Raw genomic sequence first — 19,239 nt, 5'->3', positions numbered from 1 at the left:
TTGTATACTTTTTCAAAATGTAACGTGCAAACTCCCCCAGTTTCCAAAATACTTCTGCTTCGCTTCCTTTCCATCTGTTTCATTAACCTTTTAACTCAGCATCACACATGATAATCTCTTTTACTTTCTACATTTGTACCTAAGTTCCTTGAAATTTTGGACACCTCCGTTTAAACCGATCAAAATGTTGAACTTCATTTGCTCATTTTACATGCATCAAATTAATATTCAAATGGTTGAATATTGTGAAGCTGCAAAATTGCATATATAATGCACTTTGCTCAAAAATCAAAACTTTTTCCAAGCCTCATACACACACAAATACCTACGTTTCAATATCCTCACCCTCTATATACCTACCTTAACTACCTTCCTTCTCCATCTTCATCTTCATCTACATGTATATAATTCTTGCATCTTTTTTCTTTCCTCATCCCAACTTTTACCAAACACAATAATTTCGAATTTGGGATTTGTACATGACATCAACAAGCTCTCCCACTCTCAGGAGAACCAAATTAGGAAACCTAATCCAGTTCGACAGAAACCGCAGTTTGCAGTACCATGATGACACTGATGCTGAATTATATAACCACCACCGCCATCACCACCGACGTCGTCTCGATAGTCCCAATACTACCCCCAATGCCTCACCTTCCACTTCATCATACAATACTACCCCCAATGCCTCACCTTACACTTCATTCTCCCCATGGAACCAACCCATCTCACCCTTCCTGAATTCTCCATGGCTTCAACCTTCACCTCTTCACTCAACCCACCCCGGCCTCATTGGCTCGCTGGTTCGCGAACAAGGTCACGTTTATTCGCTAGCCGTCTCGAGTGAGTTGCTGTACACGGGATCGGATAGCAAGAACATCCACGTGTGGAAAAACATGCGACAATTTTCAGGGTTTAAATCAAACACTACCGGATTAGTTAAGGCCATTGTTGTGTCGAAACAACAACTAATTTTCACAGCTCATCAAGATGGGAAGATTAGGGTTTGGAAATTACATAAAAATAACGTGTACAAACGGACTGGGAGTTTGCCTAGTACTAAAGATTATATTATCTGTTCGATGAATATGAGAAAATATGTGGAGACTCGGAGGCATAAGAAGGTTCCTTGGATCAGACACTACGACGTCGTTTCATGCATGAGTTTAGATGAAGAGCATGGGATTTTGTACTCGGGTTCTTGGGACAAGACTATTAAGGTATGGAGGGTATCGGATTTCAAGTGCATGGAATCGTTTGATGCTCATGATGATGCGGTGAATGCGGTGGCTGTTTGTTACGGTGGCTTTGTTTTCTCCGGCGGAGCTGACGGGGCGGTGAAGATGTGGAGGAAGGAGCTTGTGGGGAAATCGAGTAGGCATGTTTTGGTGGAAGTTTTGTTGAGGGGTGAAAGCGCGGTGACCTCGGTGGTGGTGGCGGAGGCGGGGAGGGTGGTGTACGGTGGCGCGTCGGACGGGTTGGTTAGTTTTTGGCGGCGCGTGAGGGGGTGTTTGGAGTACGGTGGGGCGTTGAGGGGGCATAAAATGGCGGTTTTATGTTTGGCTACGGCGGGGAAGCTGGTGATGAGTGGGTCGGCGGATAAGAGCATATGTGTGTGGAGGAGAGAGGAGGGGGGACAGCATTTGTGGCTGAGGGTCTTGACGGGACACGGTGGTCCGGTGAAATGTTTAGCGGTGGAGATGGAGGAGGACGTGGGAGATGATCAACGGTGGAGATTGTATAGTGGGAGTTTGGACAAGTCTATCAAAGTTTGGAGTGTGTCTCAAAGTATTTATCAATAGTTTCATTTTTTGACGGGCACAAAAGAGATGATGATTTGCACTGCTTTCTCTTTTGTAAATCTTTAGGACTTAGTTTAAGAGTTGCTTAATTTTTTCATTTACCTTTTTTTATTTTTAATTAAAAAGTCAAGTTTTTTTTTGAGAATGGTTAAAAAGTCAAGTTATTTGTAGAGCATTATATATTTTATTTATCCTTGAATATTTTGATATAGTCTTTATTTACACATGTTAAAATGTACTAAATAATACATGTTTTATATTAATGATCATTCTTGCTAGAATAGTGAAAAAAACAATGGAGACAAGTTTTGTCTTAAACAAGTTGATTTTTGTTGACTTAGAACGTCGGTCAACAGTGGATAAGGCTTAACCACTGAACTACCAGATCGTGCTCAAAAAAATTGAATTTAATTTTTTTAAACGAACAAGCCGGATTTATTTGAATTTACTACTCAAAAGAAAGTTGATATTCGATATCTAATATAAAATCAATGAGTTTTTCACATCCCACACTAAAATTTATTAATAAAAAAAGAGCATCTACAATCATAGTAAAAAAGTTTCATACCAACATGATTTCAAATTCAATATTTATACATCTAATTAAAAATCCAATCATATATATAAATGTTTAATATAAATTAAATTATTTAATAATTTGGATCATTCATATAATATATCTCTACGATTAACATTAATGATAAATTATTTCATTATATAACCATTACTCAACAACAAAAATATACATAACATTTTACTAAAATTATTATTAAAAATTACAACAAAATTATTTTCAATATTTGATACCAGTGTTATAGAAATCGAGAATCGGAACTAATTGACTTATTGATTTAGGATTAATCGAAATTAGAGATTAATTGAAAATCATATATTAATCGAATGTATTAATTGGAGTGAAAATTGGATGTATTTTAAATATTAAATATTATTTAATTTTAGTTGTTATTATATTAGTTATTAATTAAAAAATATATTGTTAGAATTTTTGGTGATAAATGTCACATAACTTAATTAGATGTAAATTTACTTAGTTTTAGTTTAATTTAAATAGAACATATTGTCGCAGTCAGAGCATGTCTATTTAGTATCATTAATAATTGTCATGGAATAAGTATACACTCTAAATAAGTTTATGCAATTGTTCGAGTTTTAAGATGTACAACGGAATGATAACAAGAATAAAAAAAGAGTTATTGTCGATTATTTGACATTAAAACTACAGAAGACAACTAGTTGCATGTCACAACAGTTAAATTTATCTAAACAGCATTCAAATTGATGATATGTGATCAATGTGAATAAAAAATTGGTGAGTTTAGAAATTTATATGAAGAAGATTATGAAATTATGGTTCGATAACTCAACGCTAGTGTAGGTAACCTTTTTATCTTTTACAGTTAGATAAAATTAAGGTTACCCAACTAGAGATGTTCAAAAAATCCGAAATCCGAAATCCGATCCGATCTGGAAAAAAATCTGAAAAACCCGATCCGAAAAAAACCCGGTCTGGCCCGGCCCGGTCCGAGGGCCTAAAACAGGCCTAATATTTTCAAAAAATCCGGATAAAATCCGGATTTTTGAAAAATCCGGATAAAATCCGGATTTTTGAAAAATCCGGGCTTTTTATAACTAAACCAGGCCTACTATTTTTGGAAAAGTCCGGCCCGGCCCGATTTTTAAAAAAACCCGGCCCGATCTGGTTATAAAAAAGTCCGGATTTTTTTGGCCCGGTCTGCATCTGGCCCGAACAGATCTTTTGTGCATCTCTATACCCAACACTACTGAGAGCGTTTTATCATTTAAAGCAAACCATTACATGATATTTTAACCATATTTTCAAATCGTGTTATTTTAAATATTAAAATTTGAAATTATGATAATCGGGTCCAACCCCGATAAATAGCCTGGCCCTAATTTTTAAAATTAGACATCATAGGATGCTATCCGGGGCTACAACTTTCGAGTTGAATTGGGCTTCAAAAAAGATTCTACTAAAAGTGGGCTCGTTGTCTTGCTATATTAGTGCATCACTATGTTTAGATGATCCTCTGACAATAAACAAGCATCACATCTTTTACTTAGAAAAGAAGTATTTAATGATAAATGTCAAGACTTTCCTGGTAAAATCAAGTCCAAACGCGGTTTGATAAACAGACATGGTCCTTGTCTCCTACACCGAGTCTTAGACTCTTCCACTTTCCTGGTAATTATACACACACAAATATGTATTAATATTTGGAAACTTATGGTGATTTTCTACTACTGAATTAGTCTTCTTAGTCTTGTACCTTCTTCATTTATTAGCTTTGTTGTTTCCATTCCTTCATTCACTCAACTAGTATAATCTTGCAATCTTGAGCTCTTGAATACGCTACTAGTTAGCTTGTAACTATTTTCTTTATTGTTTTTAAGTTGTGGGCTTTGTTGAACTGTCGTGTATTTAATGGGTTTGAATATTTTTGTTAGATTTTCAAGAATTTGGGTTTTTGATGTTATATAGAGTTTGTTTTAGTTAGGTGGGGAAGTGAGAGAAGACTGCTGGTTTTTGTTTGTTTATTAAGAAGCCTGTTTCCTGATAGGATTTTGAAATTGAAGTTGATATTATTTTGATTGAATTTTTATGATGGCTAGTCTTGTTAGAAGATTTGTTCCGGAAAAGGCTGTAGATTTTGATGTCGATGATGAGTACAATGTGGAGTACTCTTTTGCCATGGAGTACAAGGGCCCTGCTGTCAGTTACACTATTCCTCGGGTGGATCCTCTGAATGTTGATTGTATACCTATAGCAGCTAGAGTTTCCACACGTGGTGTGGGTGAAAATTTGTCACTTCCAGTTGTTCGGCCTATTGTTAAAGCTGATTATTTGAAACACAATTTATTGAAGGTAGAGTCACAAGGAGATGCATCATTGGTTCCAGTTACCAATTCTAATGAACTTGATGTTGCTCGTGTACTTGATGGCTCCAAGAGTCACAGGACAGCATTTAGGGTGGTCAATGTGATTGATACATCGGGCGAGTTGGAATTTTCGGAGAGTGATGAATGCCTTCCCAGAATATCAAAAAAGTATGAAAGTTCTGGTACATTGGGGTTTTTTGACAGTCATGACAATTCATGTGACTTGTCAGAGAGCTCAGATATGGAGTGTGTACATGAAGATTATAATGAGAATGGTGCGTCTTCTACAGGCCATGAAGTGGAAGTGGCTAAATCCAGTGTGAAGAAAGGGTCCTGTCATCGATGCCTCGTTAAAAAGCGGTTCGTGGAGAAGGAAGCTTGCTTAGTCTGCAATGCGAAGTATTGCTCTAGCTGTGTCGTAAGAGCAATGGGGTCAATGCCGGAAGGAAGAAAATGCATTACTTGCATTGGTCGTAGAATTCATGAATCTAGGCGAGCTAGCCTTGGAAAAAGTTCTCGAATGCTTAGGCATTTGCTCACCGATGACGGAGTTAAACAGATCATGAGCCATGAGGTATCATGTGAAGTGAATCAAGTACCACCCGAACTCGTCATTGTGAATGGAAAGCCTCTCTGCCGTGAAGAGCTGTCTCAATTGCTAGGCTGTCCAAACCCACCACGAAAGCTAAAACCCAGAAAGTATTGGTATGACAAGCAATCTGGACTTTGGGGCATGGTGAGCATAGAACCCTTGTTCTATCTTTCTGACTTGATAACTTATATTAATTAGCTCAATTAAACAGGAAGGAGAGAAACCTTGCCAGATTATTACTCCTCAACTGGATGTTGGCAATCCCATCATGCGAAACGCGAGCAATGGAAACACAAAGATCTTGGTCAATAATCGGGAGATAACCAAACGTGAACTCTGGGTGATGCAGGTTTGAATTCTGAACGTGAATAAATATCTTGTCTCTCTTTCACACACACACACACACACACACACACACACACACACATATATATATTTCTCTTTCAATAATTTAGCTTTCTGCATTGCATAAATTTTGTTTTGACCTTTCTGTTTGACATGTAGCGGGCAGGAATTCATTGTGAAGGACAACCACACTTTTGGTGTAGTGCTGATGGTTCCTTCCAGGAAGAGGGGCAGAAAAATGTGATAAAGCGAATATGGTTTAAGGTGTGTACTATTGTAATTTGTTGAATGTATCCTTGTTTATCCCTGTATAAATATGGGCAAGTTTTGTATTAATATTTAGCTTCGAATTTATGTTTACAGCCAAAGATCAAACTACTATGTTCTGTCCTATCACTGCCTACCCCTTTGGAATCTGCAAGTCCTGGTCAAGAAGAAGTTCATGGTGTTGCTAATGGAGCTGTACCCAACAAACTCGCAAAGAAAACATCTCATAAATTGCTTATGGTTGGCTATGATAAATCTGGTACTAGTACCATATTCAAACAGGTATCATTCCCTTAAGAAAAATACGCGATCCTATATATTAATCTAGATTTCCGAATTCCATCTGAGGATCTCCATCTATATGTGTATTAGGTACTAGTTAAATTTTGAGAATTGTATTTAATTTGGAAAATTTGAAGGATCATTAGTGTTATTAAACTTAGATAAGAAAATCTTTATTAATCCTTCTCAAATTGCTGCTTTATAGGATTAAGACACCGAGTGATGACTTTTTCTCCTCCTTACCTGTATTTTTTGCTGGCATATATATGTATTTATACCATACAAAATAAACAGTATTATTGATTTAAAACAGAGGGTTACTATTGGACCTTGATCACTTGCATTATAAACACAGATTCCTAAGCGTAGGTAACAATCTTTGACCTCTACATGTGTAGACTCGGTTAGTCATTTTTTTTATATTGTTAAGTTTTTAATCCTATATCTATATTTCAGGCCAAATTTCTATACAAAGTTCCGTTCTCGAAAGATGAGCGTCAGAATTTAAAGCACATGATTCAGAGCAACTTATACAGTTACATAGGTATCCTGCTCGAGCAACGGGAACAATTTGAATTAGAAACTACAAATGAAATGGGGATGAGATCTATTAATCAGCCAGGTCCCACAGGTACAACATGTACTATTCTACTATTGCATTTGAAATTCGACTTGGTTATGTATAAAATATTATTCCCAAGCACGACACAAGATAAATTTGGAAAACTAGTTTCTCTAGTCACTGTACTTATATTCCACAGCGACCCATAAAAATTCACTTCACATCACTGAATATGATCTAGCAACTTGGATCCTCTTATCCTTTTTATGTTCTATCCAAACTCAGATTGTTTCGTTATGATTGCGCAGATACTCTGAATTCTGACGGTATTATCAATACAAACATGTATTCCATCAGCCGGAGACTTAAAGCATTCTCTGATTGGCTACTCCAAGTCATGATGTCTGGAAATTTGGCCGCGGTATTCCCCGCTTCCACTCGTGAATATGCACCATTAGTTGAGGAATTGTGGAAGGATAGAGCCTTCCAAGCTACATTTGATCGGATAAATGAGATACAAATGCTACCTAGAGTTGCAAACTACTTCTTAAATCGGGTAAACTTATGCTTTATGATCCTCGATTTAATGCTCTGACTTATATATATATAATCTACTCCACTAGAAAAAAAATTAGAATAGAAACTAGAAACAAGTGATTGCACCAGTAATAGTGATTATTCACCTTTTTAATTAAATCAATACATTTATACAAATCAACCTCCAATCACCACCTTCACCATTGATTTCGGCCACCATGGATGATAATAACTAAATATAACTACGCTATTCACTAAGGTTTCTAGTTTCTATACAATATTTGTTTCTATTTGATCATTTGCCTATATATAATATATATACATCACTGTACAACCCATTGATGGTACATGTAAATTTGACTCATTTACTTTCTACTGAAGGCTGTTGAGATCTCGCGGACAGACTACGAGCCTTCTGACATGGACATTTTATATGCCGAGGGGATTGCTTCTTCCAACAGTATAGCTAGTGTGGATTTTTCATTCCCAAAGTCAGTAAATGATAGCTTCATGGGCGCTTCAGATCAAGATGATCCCTTGCAAAGGTTTGCTTTTTTATGCATTCTTCACCGTCCCGGACAATAATAAACTTGTCTATTGACCATATAGGCAAAACCTACTTTCACTAACAGAGTAGTGTTTGTGATTGTTTTTATATGTCCTTATCCTTAATATCACGGAATATGGTGATATTTCAGATACCAACTTGTAAGAGTTCATTCAAGCAGCCTTGGAGAAAATTGCAAGTGGTTGGAAATGTTTGAAAGTATGGATCTCATCATATACTGTGTTTCCTTGACGGATTATGACGAATACATTTACGATATCAATGGAGTTCCGACAAACAAAATGCTGGAAAGCAAGAAGCTGTTCGAAAGTATAGTGACACATCCAGTCTGTTCTCAAAAGGACTTTCTTTTGATACTCAACAAATTTGACTTGCTGGAAGAGAAGATTGAACAGGTACCTCTCACTAAGTGTGAGTGGTTTCACGACTTCAATCCGGTGCCCGGCAGCAGCAACAACAGCAGTACCAGGAATCCCATAGCACCACTGGCTCAGCGTGCATTCCATTATATTGCAGCAAAATTTAAAAGAGAGTTCAAGGCGATGACCGGAAATAAGTTGTATGTTTCTCGGGTTACAGGACTCGAATCAGATAGCGTTGATGAAGCACTTAAATATGGAACTGAAGTTTTGAAGTGGAATTATGAGAAGCCAAGCTTGAATATGAATGAATGGTCATCTGACAGTATAGAGGCTAGCACTTTCTCATGATGTTCTTACAGATTTGACATTGGATTTTGTAGGTACATACATTTCCCTTTTTTTTTTTTTAACCGTGTACATGTATCACTGTAACTTTAGATAAACATTTTGCACATTGAAACCAAATTCAGGGAAAGTTATATTTCAGCACTGTAAATGAATGAAAAATACTAATATTATTATTCCCTTTTAGGATTACAATTTAATCCCTGCCATTTTTCACTTCGCATTTCTTTTTTTCTTGCAGATTAGATTTGTTCTTTAAATACACATTTTCTTCAATTAGCTCTATAATTTCTTGAAGGCATTTGCAGTAGAATTACACATAGCCAGTGCTAGTAGACCGTGGAAACTTTATGTACATTAATCATAAGAATTCTTCCTGATAAAAGCCTTTATGACTTCATTACATATAAACAGACCAATTCTATTACATAGTTACAATCCATTTCATGATGGTGCGAACCTGTCCATGATCAAGAAGATGGTGGATTCCGAGAGACTATTAACATCTTTCTTATCCTCCACCGATGACTTTAGGTTACAGAAAGCAGCAGTTCTGCTTTCTTGTTGACGAGACACTTCACTTGACACCTGGGTTCTATGAACCTGCACTTTCTGCTTAAGTTTTATCATCTCGCCCATGCAAACATTCAACATATCTGACATTCTCAACAACCTATTGAATATTTATTCTAGTAAATATCTGTATATTTGTATACACTCTTCTGCTGTTGATAGTAATGAATACCAAGAGGCAATATGGCTATATATACACAGAGGCAAAGTAAATGGAAGATAATTGAAGGGAGAGAAAACCAGCATGCTTGCAAACAGGTAAGTTGACAAAACAGGGGCATTTCATGCATGAACCCGAGAATATTTTAGTGGATATTCCAAGCATATATTTTATATGATTGAACAATATACTGTACTATAGTATAGTTGTATTCTGTTTGCTATGTGTCCACACTTAATATGAGTGGACATTGTTAATTACAGGGGAGTATTACTTATTAGTCAATTTTAACATTTGAACAAAATGAGGATTTGAAGATTAACTCATCAGGATTCATAACTTATAAGGTTAAGTAAAAGAATCTTTTCACCAAGTTTAGGGTTCTAATACAATTCTAGTTAGTGTTCTATTGTGGTTGCACTGTTTCAGTTGTCTGAACTTATATTCATCTCTTTCGATATGTCGCCAGCATATTCATAACCCCGTCAATAATCGCCTCCCGGATAATAATCTGAAATCTGCTAGAGGATGCTGAACTTTCTTGAACATCAGCCTGTAAAGGTGAAAGCTTTCACTCAGTGGACAGAGTTAAAGAATAGGAGGGGAAAGTGGCTAGTTAAATTTTCAATTTTTTAAATCACATAACTATGTTTGTTTTACCCTACCAGTCGACTAATCTGAGCATAAAGAGTTTACTGTATGATCACTATAAATAATACACCATTGTTCTTAGACCATAACAGAAATAAGCGAGGGAGGAGAACGGGGATGTTGGTCCCGTTATCACAATTGGGAATATTAATGTCCCAAATATCATGAAATAAAATAATGACCTCAATGTCACTTATTGACGTTACTTCGTGTACCGTATTTAATATTAATTGAAAACGCTACTCCGTGTAGCGTTTGTTGGGATTAAAAGAACATAATGCTATTTCGTTTAGCGTTTTGTTTGGTTAACAAACACATACTCCCTCCGTCCCACCCATTTCTTATCGAATGGGTTGGGCACGGAGGTTAAGAAATATGTATAAAGTAGTGGAAAAGTGGGTAAAGTGGTGGGACCCATTGATTTTTAATGTATAAAAAGAAGGTAGTGGAGTAAAAGTAGTGTGAAAAGGAAAGAAAAGTGGAGAAGTAGTGGGACCCATTGACTATTTTTGGTAAGTTTTGAAATGTAAAGAATTGGGTGGGACACCCAAAAAGGAAAGTGTAAAGAAATGGGTGGGACGGAGGGAGTACATGTTAAAAAAAAACAGAATGCTATTACATGATTTAGCGTGTCCTTCCAAAATTGGAAACGCTGGATTATCTAGCGGTAATAAATGAATGATATTTGGGGGTGTTTGGTTTCAACTCTGTTATTTTGGACATTACTTAGTGTGTTTTGTGACATCCGGAACCTTTTTTTGGAGAACAACAACTGAACAATAAAGGATAACAACAAGAAACAACAGAAATCGCTAAGTTGCAAAGAAGACAGATCCAGGAAGAAGAACATGACAACTAGAGCATCCTGCTTTTATCCTTTTTCGAGCTCTAGTAAGTCATGCTGTAGCCTACAGCCTATCGCCATGGCAACATAACAATGAGCAGGAGACCCTTGCCGCTGTATTGATAATACTTTTAGTAAAGTTAAAACTTCTAATTGATCATACACTCACAAACTATAAAATATAATGATCACTATCAGGTGTTTAGTATGTTTGTTGATCTCAATAACAGAGCAGAACTACACCTATTTCTAGGTTGGTCCGCATTGTAATTTACTTGTGCATCTGGTGTGGACACTGGCTTTGTAGCTTCATGAGAACATGTAGAACTTGTAGGTGAACTCTTAGTTTCATTACCTCAGAACTCTTTCTAGGAGCTGTTCGTTTAATGTAAATTGTGGTCAGATATCTTGTTATTGTACCGAATTACATCAACTCCAGAACAACAATGTATCTTAATTGCAAGATGTCTCTATATCTATTTGGTGTTAAAATTAAGTCAAAGACGTCGTTATACAAACCAGAAAGACTCTAGTCAGCGTTATACAAACCAGAAAGACTCTAGTCAGGGCAAGTTACATGAGTCTCAAACTCGAGTTCTCTTTGCAACAGGAGAAAGAAACTGAAGTAACGTAAGATTCAGGATTTAGAAGAAAATCATAGAAGCCTGATTGTGGAAAAAGTTTTGCCATTTGGTGAAGCTGCTTAAGAATTTGTTGCTAGCTAACTCACCGGATTATGATTTAATATATCAAACCACTCGACCAAATTAATTACTGACAAATATATATCGTCGGGAGAACATATATAGCCCAGACGTCTTGCTGCTGCGAGTTGAACCTGTTCTTGATAAAATAGAAACAGCAAGATCTGTAAATTGTCACTTATTGCTAAGTAAATTGTCACTCTAGTAAATTATTCGTAGATTTGGTCTCTGCCTTTGAAGCTTCACTTAAATATGCAGGACTTGTCCCCGGAAACTCTGCTTCATGCATAGAGAGAAGGAGCCAGTCGAGGCCTGAATGCAACTTCCAGTGGTGTTGCTTTGGGGTTAATAAATCCTGGACTTTCAGTCATATCAATAGGTAAGTCTGAAACAGTTCCTAGCTTAAACCCTTGAAGCAACTGAGCCAGTGTCAAGTGCAGAACTTGAAGTGCAAGTGCGGTGCCAGGGCATGCCCTCCTTCCAGATCCAAAAGGTATCAGTTCAAAATTTTGCCCCCACATTTCAACATCAACATGTTCCTCAATGAACCTATCAGGTCGGAAATCTAAGGGATCAGACCAAATGCGAGGGTCACGTTGCAGCTTCCATAGGTTTGCAAATAAGCGTGTGCCAGCTGAAATGTGGAAGCCTGCCAAAGTGCAATCTTCTATTGCTTCATGGGGTCCATTGAGTGGTGCAGGCGGGTATAGTCGTAATGTTTCCTTGACAATGGCTCGCAAGTAAGGTAGATTCTTCACATCTGATTCATTTACTTGGCGATCTCTTCCAACATGCTTTTCCAATTCATCTTGAACTTTTCTTAGCACGTGGCGGTGGTTAAGTAGCAATGAGACTGCCCAAGTAAGCGTGACCATTGTTGTGTCATATCCACCTAAGAGAAGGCTCTGCAGAGAGCAGTCCAATGATACAGAGTGCATATCTTAGTAAAACAAACTTACTCTACTGTATAAAATGAGTTTTCTTACCTTTCTCATAATTAATTGTAGTTTTGTGGTGAGAGCACAAAAGAAACTAATATACTCTGTTGTTTTCGTTAATAGAATAAAGGTTTCCAAGTCAAGTACCTGTTAAAACTAGTGTGATATATTCCTTAATTGATTCTTAGCATTTTAAGGCTAAAAGTTCATATAGAATCAGTTGCATTTTTGGCTGAAACTTGAGAGTGTTGGGTATAGATTTACCAGGCAAGTGCCTTTTATGGTTGTGTCGGAGATCTGAGCATCTGGATCCGATTCCATGATAGACAGCATCACATGCATAAAGTCTTGCTCAGATTCATTGATGCTCGCAAGTTTCCTTTTTTGTTTATGCTCCTTCATCCATCCCTCAAGTATGTTATCCATCACAATTGCTGTCTTCTTCATTTTTCCCTTGTATCCTGTCAGTGAATCTACCCAACCAAAAAGGGGAACTGCATCAGAAACCATAAACAAGCCTACCATATGTAAGAAATCCTTTGAAGCTTTCTGGAACCATCTGGCCTCTTCATTTTTATACTCTCCATTGCCAAAATAGCGCTTCCCTGCAACCATTCTCACCACTATATTCGTCGTGAGGTCTCCAAATCTCTCTGTCAGTTCCACCACAGGCATACCCTCTTCTCCTTTGCTTTTCCACAGCTCATAAAGCCCCCTGACAAATAAATTGACTTCCGAATCTAAAATATGTTTGAGCTTATCAAGCCTACGGGTGGATAGAAGCTCAACCATCACTAGCTTACGCAGATTGCGCCACTTTGGGCCATAAGGGAGAAATCCAAAGATAGCACCATCATATCCCATGATCTTCAAGGCTAGAGTCATTGGACGGGTGGATAAGGCCTTGTCATGCACTGTAAAACATTCTCGCGCAACTTCCCAGCTACTTACCACAAGAGTTTTGTGAATCCCTAGCTGTAACAAGAAGACGGGTCCAAGTTTATCTGCCATGGCTGCGAATAAATGATGTAATATCTTGTCGGCTCCTAGAAGATGAAGGTGGCCGATGATTGGCCATGCACCAGCAGGTTCCGGGGGAGCGTAGCCGCTCTTGTTGTGGCTTTTGGCATGGATACTTAAGATCCTCCATAGAACAACAAGAAAAACAACAAAGCCACAGAGAAGTATGACTTGAGGTTGAGTGCTGAAATCCATTTATTGGATTCCTTAAATTTGTATTGTTATCAGCTTTCACAGAGCATTCTACAGTTATAATGATAAGATAACTAATTCGATTTCTTAAGTCCACGGATATTATTGCTCATGGGTCCACCAGGAAGTTGAGCAATGACACCATTGTTTGACCAGTGTTATTGGTTACCAATTATGTTAAATAGCATTTTGGTCACTCAACTGACCGTAAACTTGCAATCGGGTCATCCAACTCTAAAAGCTTTCATTCACATTGGTGTACTCTTAAAAATTTTCATTCAGGTCACTGGCTATTACACTTCGTTAAAAATTTGATGGAAAGCTGACAAAGTTTCGTGACTTGACTTAAATAAATCCACTGTGGCATGTACAGTCAGCTAAAGCGACATTTTGGTCACTGAACTGATTACAAACTCACAATCGGGTCACCAAACTCAAAAAACTTTCATTTAGGTCACTTATCATAATATCCGTTAAAAAATTGGAAAAAAAAGTTTTAAAAGCTATCATGCAACATTTTTTTTTCTCTATTGAAATTTTCGAAATTTATTAATAAATGAAACAAATACACAAACATAAAATCAATAGTTTCACCCACAACAACTTAATTTTTGTTTGTCTCTTATCATTTTCTATATCATTATCATCAATGATTTCACTCACAAAAACTTCATCCTTATTAATCTATTGTCATTTTATATATCTTTATTGTGGAAAAATCCATCATAAATTTAATGAGTTTTTCCAAAATGGTCTTGAGATATATAAAACGATAAGAGATAAATAAAGATTAAGTTTTTGTGGCTGAAACTATTGATTTTATGTGTGTATTTGTTTCATTTGTTGATAAGTTTTGAAATTTTTAAGAGAGAAAGAAAGGTGCTGCATAATAACTTTTAATTCTTTTGTTTTTCAATTTTTTAACGAATATTGTGATAAGTGACCTAAATGAATGTTTTTTGATTTTGATGACCCGATTGCAAGTGTGTAATCAGTTGAGTGACCAAAATGCCGTTTCAGCTGACTGTACATGCCATTGTGGATATAATTAAGTCAAGTCATGAAGTTTAGTCAGCATTCCGTCAAATTTTAAACCGGGTGCAGGGCTGAGCAAAAAATCGAAAAGAAACCGAAACCGAACTGAAAACGATAAAAACAGGTAAAAAATCGAGGCGAAACCGAAACCGAAAAATAAAAAACCGAACCGAAGTCATGGGTTCGGTTCCGATTATTAGTTAAAACCGAACTGAAAAAAAACCGAACCGATTAATTAATTAAATAAATAATACTTGTATATTGTATGAATTAACTTGGGCTAATGTTAATGGACTTGGCAGCTAGGGTTGTGTTAATTTGCATCCAAAATATTTTCGTGTGTGTTGATTCTTCCATAGTTATTCTCTGGACAACCTGAATAAATTATACAGGCCGAGCCACATAGATGCCAGAACCTCTTATAACCATTTTCTCTAGCAATTCTTCATGTTTTTTTATATGTCATGCTTATGTAAGTTGCGGCCAAATCATTTTTTACCATACCTCTTTGGTATTGATGGCTTAAGTGTTAAAAAACCTCCTGCACAAGAAAAATGTACTAGAAAGTGCAGATTAGTAAGTTGTAAATCTTTCTGAAAACTTACTAATTTATTACTTTAAAATGTTCAAGATTATGGTAAATTCTAATTCCACAACTCAATTTGTCTAGATCACGCACATCAATTTTGTCTCGTTCGTATATTATTTATAATTCTTATATTTGTCGGTTTTGTAACCGAACCGATTATAACCGAACCGAGGTTACAGTCCGTCGGGCTGTAACGGCCAGTGACCTGAATGAAAATTTTTAAGAGTATACAGATGAGACTGAAAGCTTTTTGAATTGGATGACCCAATTGCAAGTTTTTGATCAGTTGAGTGACCAAAACGCCATTTAGCCCGTTACCAATTTGAACACTTCAGTTTCAGCAGATGATCTATCAATCACTTGGTCTACTTTATCACGTACAACAAATAGAGTCGCTGCTGCTAATATTACATTTTTTTAAGTTAGTAAGTCCTGGACTATCAGTCATATCGACGAGCAAGTCTGAAACAGTTCCTAGCTCAAAGCCATGAAGCAACCTAGCCCGTGTCAAGTAGAGAACTTGGAGTGCAAGTGTGGAGCCAGGGCATCTCCTCCTTCCGGAACCAAATGGTATCAGTTCAAAATTCTTCCCCACATTTCAACATCAATATGTTTCTCAATGAACCTCTCAGGTTGGAACTCTTGAGGACCAGACCAAATGCAAGGGTCACGCTGCAACTTCCGGAGGTTTACAAATAAGCGCGTGCCAGCTGAAATGTGGAAGCCTGCCACGGTGCAATCTTCTGATGCTTCATGGAGTGCAACAATTGGTGCAGCTGATCAAAGCACAGTTATTTCACTATGTGAGGAAAATCACGTCAAATATATATCATGTTCCTTATTCTCATAATGAATTGTGTTTAATTTGGTGAGAGCCAGTGTGCCATAAAGCAAAATCAAATATATCAGTGTTGCATTATTAATTGAACGTGTTGGGTAGAGGCTCACCAGGAATCATGACTAAACGGCCTCATTGAATTGACTCATTCTTTTCATCTAAGTTCTAAGTCTTTGAATTAAAGTGAAAAAAGTTTTTACTTGTACTAGATGCTGGTACGAGGACTCAGTGAAGTGGGAGGAACTGGGAAACTATGTACTAGGAGTTGGTGATGCCAAAAGGAAGCACTGGTATAGTAACAACTGGTAGCCAGAATGTTATGATGCCATGCAAAATTGTGTTCCCTGTCGAGTCAAAAAATTACATGAGCATGATAGTTATGATTTATGAACTGTTCAGGAAAATAGCATTTGGAGATGAAGAATCATGGTGGACTACCTCTGGCAATAAAGGCACTTGGGTGTTTGTTACGCTCAAAGACGTCTGAACAAGAGTGGAGGGAGATCCAAAGCCGAGAAATCTAGTTCATAATCTAGTTGCAAGATAAATTTGGAAACACTAGAAGTTGCAAGATGCATGATCTAGTTCATGATCGCACTAGATCTGTCTAAGCATCACTCTGTAACTATAAACACAGGTCCATATTGTATAAACTATAGATTCTAATACCAAAGAATCTTGCATAACTTACCAAACAAGCCCAATTGATGGCAGTGTCGCGTTCAATCTCATTTGTACACTACTCACCATCCATGGCAGACAACATTACATTAATAAAGTTTTCTTCCAAATGATCAATGCGCAGAATTTCTTTTATCTGCAGATGATCCTCCACTCATTTATCAAGTATATATCATCGATCTCTGTCAGCTGTCTTTTTCATCTGACCCTTAGCCTCCTGTAATCGCCTTGATTCCTCATCATTTTGGACTCCAGTACCAGAATATCTCTTACCAGCTATCACTGTCCTCACCGCCATGTCTGTTGTCAAGTCTCCAAACCTTTTCTTCATTTCCACAACAACTTTGCTTTCACTTCGATTTCTAGTCCATTGCAAATATAGCCCCTTGATGAAAAGATTAACTTCACTCGCGAACATGTTTGAGCAATTACAGACGAAGAATGGATATAAGCCATTGCAAGCTTAAGTATCTCGAGCCAGTAGGATCCATATGGTTGAAAGATCATAAGTTTCCTGCTGTTTCCTACTACTTCACCAACTAGAGATTTTGGATGAGTTGAGAATACCCTGTCTTGTGTTGTAAAGCATTCTTTTGCAGCTTCCTAGCTGATGATCACAAAAGTTCTGTTAATTCGTGAGAAGATTGGCCCATATTGATCAACCATGGCTCCAAGTGTTGTATCAATTGATTTCAAGAGCATAATATAATGCATTTTAATGAAACAAGGGAATATATTTGCGGCATTATTGTTATCCTAACAGCGGATTGATTGCTTAATTCAATTGTTTATCATCCAAATATTTCAGATGAAGATGAAGTAGGTAAGCATATACTATCAGTGATCATATAGTTGTATTTCCACTACTTTCTTCTCTTTTCAGCGGATTAACACTCATAATCTTAGGTCAAGTCCACGAAGAAACTTTCTTCGTTCACCAGGTTGGAGGAACCACCATCTTAGGCGGCAATGAAACCATTTCTCCTTCATTCTCAGGTTGCAAATAATATCAGCAAATCACAGAGTGCTTTGTTTGCAACAGTTGTCATCGTAATCTAGTGAAATCTTTAAATGCACAAAAACTGTGGAATTTATCATTATTATTTCAAGTGTGTTGACTGGAAGCCATGTACATGTACTTGATTAAAATGAGATTGAGAGAGGGCTGATATTGTTATTATAAATTGTATCCAGTTCTGTTTCCAAATAGAAACCAATATAACCAAATTCATTCAACTCTACACAAAATGAGCAAAAGATACAGTTTGATATAGATAATAGAATATACTAGATATTTCTTGAACGTTTAAATCACTCAGCTTCCTCCACAGCTGCTTCGATTCGAAGAAGAACAAATCCCACTGCAACCCCCACAAGTGTCAAGCCATTTATAACTGCAGCAATCCTGAAAATCTCAGCCACTGCATTGCATGTTGAGGTTAGTGCTCCTCCACCTCCATTCCTTTGGTTTGGATACTTCAATGAGCTCGCAAAGTTTGCGAAAGATTGCTCAGTGCAAACAGGCAGGCCTAATGACACCACACTGTTCTGAGCCTTTAGTCCACCAAATGAGTTCAACCCACTAATGTACTTCACATTAGGCCTCTTCTGGGATGCCCTTGTCGGGCACGCTACCGCCGCGGAGATGGCGGTGAATTTTGCTGGACATAGTGTTGCTGATGCTGCCATTATAAAATTTTCAGACTCACCACCTGAATAGAAATAAAGAAACCTTGTTAAAGACAAGATATTATTAGAATTCTTGAGGTATGAGCTAGTAGAATCTGAGGTGATATATGATTAATGATCAAAATACCTTATTGAAGCAATGGAAGGATTTTTATTTGTGCAGTATAGTGCAGGAGTGGGACTAAGTGAAGAACTTTGTATAGGAAGAGATAGAAAGAAATCAAGAAAGGATAAGGGGCTGAGAGATGGTTGGTTGACAACAAGGAAAAATATGAGAGGTTGAGTTTCTAGACAAAGCTCTTACCCTCTTACTTTAAATATTGACCAAGAGAATAACTAGACATATTGCTTGTCATTTCTCTAAGTTTTCCCTGTCCTTCTCATTTTCTCTTCCTAAATCAGTAACCAAAATGTCTTTTGTCTTGCTAATTGAATTTTGGGAAGATCGAGGCTTTTTGTATTGATTTTTTTTTATATTTAAACATATTTACCTTGTCAAAATTTTAAAATGATTTGAACTCTCGATCTCGTAAAAAGATTAAACAGAGTGGGGTCGCGCTGAAGAGAAAACCAATTCTTAAAATAAAACGAGAGAACCAATAAAGTTCTGCGTCAGAATCCTAAATTTTAAATAGATTTTTAGAATTTATGTCTAAATACATGTTTTTTTTCATATTTTTTCATCGTTGGGTTGTGTGCTCAAAAATAATTTTACAATATAATACATAGATTTTGACATTTTTT

General features: G+C 36.9%; 3 protein-coding genes and 1 non-coding gene across 5 annotated transcripts; 2 read left to right on the top strand and 2 right to left on the bottom strand.

Moving 5' to 3' along the window:
* Positions 1-7: 7 nt before the first annotated feature.
* LOC108195833 (protein JINGUBANG) lies at positions 8-1,903 on the top strand. The gene has a single exon (XM_017362810.2). The coding sequence runs from the start codon at positions 480-482 to the stop codon at positions 1,800-1,802; it is 1,323 nt and encodes a 440-aa protein (XP_017218299.1). The 5' UTR covers positions 8-479; the 3' UTR covers positions 1,803-1,903.
* A 1,981-nt stretch (positions 1,904-3,884) lies between these two features.
* On the top strand, positions 3,885-8,797 carry LOC108204748 (extra-large guanine nucleotide-binding protein 1). Of its 2 annotated transcripts, XM_064093471.1 has the most exons (9): positions 3,885-4,026; positions 4,455-5,457; positions 5,525-5,662; positions 5,818-5,922; positions 6,022-6,207; positions 6,664-6,838; positions 7,078-7,325; positions 7,688-7,851; positions 8,005-8,797. In XM_064093471.1, exons 2-9 carry the CDS (start codon positions 4,534-4,536, stop codon positions 8,582-8,584), a joined length of 2,520 nt encoding a protein of 839 aa, XP_063949541.1. In that variant the 5' UTR covers positions 3,885-4,026; positions 4,455-4,533; the 3' UTR covers positions 8,585-8,797. The 2 variants fall into 2 exon arrangements, with proteins under 2 accessions (XP_063949541.1, XP_017229822.1); XM_017374333.2 differs by lacking the exon at positions 3,885-4,026 and having other exon boundaries at positions 4,051-5,457.
* Positions 8,798-11,549: 2,752 nt separating this feature from the next.
* On the bottom strand, positions 11,550-13,727 carry LOC108197401 (xanthotoxin 5-hydroxylase CYP82C2). Its single transcript, XM_017365011.2, has 2 exons — positions 12,716-13,727; positions 11,550-12,418 (listed from the first exon to the last, which is right to left on the bottom strand). Exons 1-2 carry the CDS (start codon positions 13,664-13,666, stop codon positions 11,795-11,797), a joined length of 1,575 nt encoding a protein of 524 aa, XP_017220500.2. The 5' UTR covers positions 13,667-13,727; the 3' UTR covers positions 11,550-11,794.
* Positions 13,728-15,477: 1,750 nt separating this feature from the next.
* On the bottom strand, positions 15,478-18,842 carry LOC108210777 (cytochrome P450 CYP82H23). The gene is made up of 2 exons (XR_010292090.1): positions 18,623-18,842; positions 15,478-18,518 (listed from the first exon to the last, which is right to left on the bottom strand). It is a non-coding gene; the product is annotated as a cytochrome P450 CYP82H23 (transcript).
* Between the last annotated feature and the right edge of the window lie 397 nt (positions 18,843-19,239).

The sequence above is a fragment of the Daucus carota genome, chromosome 1 (genome assembly GCF_001625215.2).
Source record: "Daucus carota subsp. sativus chromosome 1, DH1 v3.0, whole genome shotgun sequence".
Lineage (NCBI taxonomy): Eukaryota > Viridiplantae > Streptophyta > Magnoliopsida > Apiales > Apiaceae > Daucus > Daucus carota.
The sequence above is the reverse complement of the archived record's forward strand: the minus strand, read 5'-3'. Positions and strand labels throughout refer to the sequence as shown.

Coding starts and splice junctions, on each gene's coding strand:
- LOC108195833 (XM_017362810.2), top strand. CDS start 480: ATGACATCAACAAGCTCTCCCACTCTCAGGAGAACCAAATTAGGAAAC.
- LOC108204748 (XM_017374333.2), top strand. CDS start 4,444: ATGATGGCTAGTCTTGTTAGAAGATTTGTTCCGGAAAAGGCTGTAGAT. Junction 5,923..6,021: donor TAAAGCGAATATGGTTTAAG/GTGTGTACTATT, acceptor TTATGTTTACAG/CCAAAGATCAAACTACTATG. Junction 7,852..8,004: donor CAAGATGATCCCTTGCAAAG/GTTTGCTTTTTT, acceptor GTGATATTTCAG/ATACCAACTTGTAAGAGTTC.
- LOC108197401 (XM_017365011.2), bottom strand. CDS start 13,666: ATGGATTTCAGCACTCAACCTCAAGTCATACTTCTCTGTGGCTTTGTT. Junction 12,419..12,715: donor CCATAAAAGGCACTTGCCTG/GTAAATCTATAC, acceptor TGCTCTCTGCAG/AGCCTTCTCTTAGGTGGATA.